This window comes from Babylonia areolata, chromosome 20 (genome assembly GCF_041734735.1).
Source record: "Babylonia areolata isolate BAREFJ2019XMU chromosome 20, ASM4173473v1, whole genome shotgun sequence".
Classification (NCBI taxonomy): Eukaryota; Metazoa; Mollusca; class Gastropoda; order Neogastropoda; family Buccinidae; genus Babylonia; species Babylonia areolata.
In genome coordinates this window covers 50295241-50302740 of record NC_134895.1, presented here as the reverse complement: position 1 = coordinate 50302740, position 7500 = coordinate 50295241, and the positions used below count along the sequence as shown (strand labels likewise).

Genomic DNA, 7500 nt, shown 5'->3' with positions numbered 1-7500 from the left:
CAGCAGTTCAAACTTCTGTCCTGTAGTCTGAAAAACAGGACATGAAATCAGTGCGTGCATGGGCGCCGCATTTTCATGAGCGTGCATACAAAATTATTTCACTCACGAACGCGTTTATCAGTTCAGAACACTTGCTACGCAACAGAAACAGTTGTGAAAATAGACTGAATATGCACAGCATTTACTTCTTATTTTTTTTCTTCTCCAGTTAATGATGAAATACCCTTATCAAATATTTTGCCGTGATTTGTGTATTTGTGTGTGTGTGTGTGTGTGTGTGTGTGTGTGTGTGTGTGTTGCCGTTGTTCTTGTCGTGAAACGAAGGGAGGAAATGCTTTGAAATGCTGTCGGAATCCATTCTTTCTTGGGTTCTTTCCCTTAGAACGATTGTAACTGCTGTGCGGGGGCGAGGAAGAAGGAATCCTTTGTTGGCTGCATACTTTGTATTTGTATTTGTATTTCTTTTTATCACAACAGATTTCTCTGTGTGAAATTCAGGCTGCTCTCCCCAGGGAGAGCGCGTCGCTACACTACAGCACCACCCTTTTTTTGTGTTTTTTCCTGCGTGCAGTTTTATTTGTTTTTCCTATCGAAGTGGATTTTTCTTCAGAATTTTGCCAGGAACAACCCTTTTGTTGCCATGGGTTCTTTTTCGTGCGCTAAGTGCATGCTGCACACGGGACCTCGGTTTATCGTCTCATCCGAATGACTAGCGTCCAGACCACCACTCAAGGTCTGGTGGAGGGGGAGAAAATATCGGCGGCTGAGCCCCGTGATTCGAACCAGCGTGCTCAGATTTTCTCGCTTCCTAGGCGGACGTGTTACCTCTAGGCCATCACTCCATCACTGCATGTAAGCAGATGTTCTGTTTGTTTTACACACACGCACGCACGCATACACACACATACTTACACACACACACACACACACACACACACACACACACACACACACACACACAAATACACATCATTGCCGACAGCACGATTTCTTCCAACCAGAAGATGCAGACAAAAACTAAAAACCTTTATGTGCGTTCTTTTCTATATATATATATATCAATATTTTATCACATCCCCCTTAGAGCACATACAGGAAAACAGGCTCAATAAGAAAAATCTGTTAAAAAAAAAAAAAATATATATATATATATGTGTGTGTGTGTGTGTGTGTGTGTGCGTGTGTGTGTGTGTGACGCAGCATGCGAAAACCCGGCTACAGTCAGAGTTATCATTTCTTGCATTTGTATACCTTCTAAAAGTTTAAAGATCACAGATTGAGATTAAAAAAACGGAAAAGATCCACACACACACACACACACACACACACACACACATATATATATATATATATATATATATATATATATATATATATATATATATATAGAGAGAGAGAGAGAGAGAGAATCCATTTTTGACGTGCTCGCTGGGAGACAGGAAGAGAGGGGGAGAACCTGGTGGCCTCGACGGAATGACAGTGATGTGAATGCTCTCCCCTGGCCTTCTCAAGGCCTGACTAAGCATGTTGGGTTACGCTGCTGGTCAGGCATCTGCTTGGCAGATGTGGTGTAGCGTATATGGATTTGTCCGAACGCAGTGACGCCTCCTTGAGCTACTGAAACTGAAACTGAAACTCCCCTGGCCAGAAAAAGATGGCCCCGATTTCACGCGGAGAAATTTTTACGTGTTGTCTTCGTCCGAGATAAACAAACTTAATCAACAAGTGAGGTTATGAATAAATGAATAATTATAGGAATGAACTATACGCGTGTGTGCGTGTGCGTGTGCGCGTGTGCGTGCGTGGCCACGGATTCATAAACAGAAGTCCGAGGCATGTGACCGATTGAATGACACGGGAAAGGAATGATGGTAGCTGTCAGTCGGCTCTACCCAGGCAGTGTGGAACATTTAATTGATCTTCTTCTTCTTCTTCTTCTTCTTCTCCCACGTTCACTCGTATGCACACGAGTGGGCTTTTACGTGTATGACCATTTTTACCGGGCCCGCCATGTAGGCAGCCATACTCCGTTTTCGGGGGTGTGCATACTGGGTATGTTCTTGTTTCCATAACCCACCGAACGCCGACATGGATTACGGGATCTTTAACATGCGTATTTGATCTTCTGCTTGCATAATTTTATACACACGAAGGGGGTTCAGGCACTAGCAGGTCTGCACATATGTTGACCTGGGAGATCGTAAAAATCTCCACCCTTCACCCACCAGGCACCGTCACCGTGATTCGAACCCGGGACCCTCAGATTGACAGTCCAACGCTTTAACCACTCGGCTATTGCGCCCGTCTTTTAATCGATCCATTCGCTCGGGTTGGGTAAGGGATGGGGTCCAGCTGGGAGGTGGGGGGCCGGGGGGGGGGTTGTAGGGGGTCCGATATAAGCAGCCTCACAGATGTAGGTATACTCACATGTGACACGCTGATAAGACTTGCCGTTGTGTTGTGAGGATCCTCCCAGCAGTTGTACTCGTGGTACACCAGACCTGAAACCCAGATCTCTTCATTCGGGTAACTCAAGCACGGACAAATTGATAATAACCGTTACATTAACGTTTTACCTGAAACCCAGATCTCTTCATTCGGGTAACTCAATCACGGACAAATTGATAATAACCGTTACATTAACGTTTTACCTGAAACCCAGATCTCTTCATTCGGCTAACTCAATCACGGACAAATTGATAATAACCGTTACATTAACGTTTTACCTGAAACCCAGATCTCTTCATTCGGGTAACTCAATCACGGACAAATTGATAATAACCGTTACATTAACGTTTTACCTGAAACCCAGATCTCTTCATTCGGCTAACTCAATCACGGACAAATTGATAATAACCGTTACATTAACGTTTTACCTGAAACCCAGATCTCTTCATTCGGGTAAATCAATCACGGACAAATTGATAATAACCGTTACATTAACGTTTTACCTGAAACCCGGATCTCTTCATTCGGCTAACTCAATCACGGACAAATTGATAATAACCGTTACATTAACGTTTTACCTGAAACCCAGATCTCTTCATTCGGGTAACTCAATCACGGACAAATTGATAATAACCGTTACATTAACGTTTTACCTGAAACCCAGATCTCTTCATTCGGGTAAATCAAGCACGGACAAATTGATAATAACCGTTACTTTAACACACACACGCACGCGCGCACACACACACACACACACACACACACACACACACACACACACACACACACACACACACACACACACACACACACACACACACACACACACACACACACACACATGCAATCACTCACTAATTCAGACAACAGAAACAACAACGACAGAAGTAACGGTTTGTTTTTGTTGCTGTTTTTTTCACAGATCAAAACAACAAATATCAAGCAACAGACACAGTTCACATCTGATGAATCAAAAGAGAACTTAAATATATCTGATATTACATTTTCAAAATTTTCAATTAAGATCAAATATATTTTTTTTTAAATACACCCGTCTAGATTCTTCTTCGTCTTCTTCTGTGCTCGTGAGCTGCATCTACCACGTTCACTCGTATGTACACGAGTGGGCTTTTACGTGTATGACCGTTTTTACCCCGCCATGTATGCAGCCATACTCCGCTTTCGGGGGTGGGGGGTGGGTATGCTGGGTATGTCATTGTTCCATAACCCACCGAACGCTGACAGGGATTACAGGATCTTTAACGCGCGTATTTGATCTTCTGCTTGCGTATACACACAAAGGGGGTCGTAAAAATCACCACCCTTTACCCACCAGGCGCCGTCGCCGTGATTCGAACCCGGAACCTTCATATTGAAAGTCCAACGCATTAACCACTCGGCTATTGCGCCCGTCGACGCGTCGAGATGATAAAATAATATAAACTGAAGAAAGAAAGAAAGAAAAAACGAAAGAAAGAAAGAAAGAAAGAGGTAGACACAAACACTTAGACACAACAGCAAACGCGAAGCTGTTAATTATCACGTGCTCACGTCCGAAATTTGCCACGTTTCCAAACAGCCTGAAAGGTTCCAGTTTGTAGACTTCAGTGAAGTGCTCATCGAAGTAAAAAGGAATCCGTTTCTTTCGCGCATATTTCTCCACCATCCGAGCTGCACACAGTACAATACATCACACACACACACACACACACACACACACACACACACACACACACACACACACACACACACACATATAACACACACACACACACACACACACACACACACACACACACACACACACGCATGCACATTATTACTTATATCACTTCAAATGGAAAGACGTTAAACTGAACAATGCACATTATTAGGGAGATTGTGCACACGCTTTCGTCGGGAACCTTTCGTCGCTTGCAGAGCGACAAAAAAGGTCATATGACGTCATGGGCTTTTCTGAGTGTGCACTGCCTTTCTTCGATCAACTTTTCGACAGAAGATTAAAGCAAATAACTGGTGTGAGTTTAAAACGAAAAATAACTTGTAAACTTGCAAAAAATACTCCTCGAAATAGTTAAAAATCCTTTTTGTCGGAACAGGCGATTTCCACTACGAAACCTTAGCATTTGGGTGACAAAGAAAAGCCGGCAATGGAGACGCGCGTGCGCACGCAGTTCTCGCTAAAAATAACCGGGGAGTCCCGACGAAAGTGTGTACACATCCTCCCTAATAAGACACACTTTTCTTACCTGATCCTTTGTACTGGGTCAAGTCAAGTCAAGTACACTTTATTTACCCCTGTGACAAATTGCATTGTGTTCTTGATGGGGGAAAAAAAAAATCAATATCCAAGAATGGACAGGTATGAATCTGGCGGAATCCCAGAGAGTCAGAGACAGGCGGGGGAGAGTGGTGGCGCTGTCTTCACTGCTGTCCAGACAACATCCACTAAAATCCAGGGACTGGTAACTGTAGAGTTCCACGGCCATCTTGGATCTCGTGCATACGCATCTAACTTTTACTCGAATTCGCGAGCAATGCCAAAGGCGATCGACTTAGGCGAAAGCAGCAAACAAGTGCTGTTGTAGCCTTCATTTCTTCAGTTGATAGCTTCTATTGATACAACTCAAACTCTATACAGTGATGTGACATCGTATGCACAATAAAAATAGATAAATAAAAAAAATCCGAAGCAAAAGGTCGAAAATAGCTGACTGCTGTTTCGCATGTTCTGCCTCTCTCGATCGCTTTTGTTACTCGAAATTTCGGAGAGCCAATCAACTTCGTGAGTACAGATCACGTGACGCGCCTCTATAAATTACGTAAGAAGGGAACTCTCCAAGTGGTCCATTTCTCATTTAAGTCTGTGGAGACATCTGAGTCTCTGCAAATGGTTTCCTCGTCCAGTCTTTAATGTTGTCAGTCCATTGTTTTTTGGTGGTGATGTTGTTGTTGTGGTTGTTTTTTGTTTTTGTTTTTTTTCTTCCTCTTCTTCTTATTTCTTCCCATATATGTACATTTTTAGGACGTGCTGCAGCAGCAAATCCAATCAGCTCTCCAAAAAATTCCTGCATCGACTGATGTAGAAGATGTATGGAGCACCTTTAGAGATGCTGTGTACACAGCAGCAGCTGACACACTCGGCTTCGTACAGAGGAGCCACAAAGACTGGTTTGATGAGAACGACTCTGGAGTCTCCAAGCTCCTGAACACACTGCATATACGGCATCAGGATCACATTTCCGATAAAGACTGCCAGAGGAGGACGGACCAGTTCTTGGAAACCAAGCAACTCGTACAGAAGAGGCTGCGTGAGATGAAGAACACGTGGTGGGAGAGAAAGTCCAAAGAGCTTCAGTCCGCTGCTGATGCTCACGACATGAAGACCTTCAGTGATGGTCTCCGAGCTGTGTATGGGCCGAGAGTCACAGGATCAACCCTCCTGACAGACAAGAAAGACATCCTTGCCCGCTGGGCAGAGCACTTCAACACCCTCCTCAACAGGGACTCGTCCGTATTTGACGAGGTAATTGCAGTCCTCCCACAGCTACCAGTTAATGACTCGCTAGCTGCCCCTTCCACCAAGGCCGAGACCCGGAAGGCCCTGAAGCTGACAACGTCAGGAAAAGCACCAGGAGTGGATGGAACCCAGGCTGACATCTACAAGTATGGAGGCGAGGTGCTGACAGACAAGCTGACCGCCCTGTTCCAGTCTATCTGGGAGAGAGGGGAGGTCCCACAGGATTTCAAGGATGCTTCAATTGTCCACATTTACAAACGAAAGGGAGACAAAACATCCTGCGATAACCACCGTGGAATCTCTCTCCTCTGCATCGCCGGCATCATACTCAACAGACTGGTTGACCATGTCTCCAACAGTCATCCCTGAAGCACAGTGCGGCTTCCGCTCAGGCAGGGGAACATGTGACATGGTGTTTGTCGAACGTCAGATGCAAGAAAAGTGCCGTGAGCAGAACAAGGAGCTCCACATGGTCTTTGTAGACCTGACTAAGGCCTTCGACACGGTGAACCACCGTGGTCTGTGGAAGATCCTCCTAAAGTTCGGCTGCCCAGAGAGCCTAATCCAGCTGATTGCATCATTCCACGATGGCATGCAGGCGAGAGTACAGGAAAATACTGACATGTCGGATCCGTTCCCTGTGGTAAATGGAGTGAAGTAGGGCTGAGTCCTGGCACACACACTGTTCTCCATTCTCTTCTCTGCCATGCTGATTGACGTCTTCCAAGACTGTAACCGGGGCATCTACATTCAGTTTCGCACAGATGGCAAACTTTTTCAACTTGCGGCGACTCCACGCCAGGTCCAGGGTGTTTGAGGCACTGTTGAGAGAGTTCCTCTTCGCTGATGACTGGTTCTCAACCTCCTGCAGGCGCTTTGGCTCACCATCAGCCTCAGCAAGACCGATTCCATGTACCAACCAGCTAGCTCACAGAACGCCAGTGCCTCCCCTCCACCTGCAATCAAGATCGATGACACAGAGATCAAGTAAGTCGACAAGTTTTGCTACCCGTTCAGCATCCTACGCAGCAACGGAGCCCTTGATGCAGAAGTGACGCTGCGCATCGCCAAGGCCAGCTCCGCCTTTGGCAGATTCAACAACAGGCTGTGGAACAACAAATGCAACAGGCTCAGCACCAAAATCAAAACCTACAGAGCTGTTGTGCCAACCACCTTGTTGTACTGCTGTGAAACACGGACGACCTATCGCCGTCACATTCAACAACTTCAGCAGTTTCACCAGAGATGCCTACGAAAGATCCTCGGCATAAAGTGGCAAGACAGGGTCTCCAACCTCCAGGTCCTAGTGAGGAGCGGCCTGCCCAGCATCGAAAGCCTGCTGATCCAGTGCCAGCTACGCTGGACAGGACACGTTGTCCGTATGACAGACAGCAGGATCCTGAAGATGCTCTTGTATGGCCAGCTGAAGGAAGGCCACCGCGAACTTGGAAGACCCTGCAAGCGCTTCAAGGACACCTTGAAGACAAACCTCAAAGCCTGTGACATAGACATCGCTTCCTGGGAAACTGATG

At 45.8% G+C, this 7500-nt stretch overlaps 1 protein-coding gene across 1 annotated transcript in view; it reads right to left on the bottom strand.

The window, feature by feature from the left end:
• The window catches only part of LOC143295126 (pyrethroid hydrolase Ces2e-like), a 65996-nt gene that overhangs the window by 5103 nt on the left and 53393 nt on the right, over positions 1 to 7500 (bottom strand). Inside the window, exons 7-8 of the mRNA XM_076606690.1 lie at positions 4000 to 4119; positions 2428 to 2501 (exon numbers count right to left, since the gene is read on the bottom strand). Coding sequence (XP_076462805.1) covers positions 2428 to 2501; positions 4000 to 4119 — 194 coding nt within the window. The remainder of the gene's footprint in view (positions 1 to 2427; positions 2502 to 3999; positions 4120 to 7500) is intronic.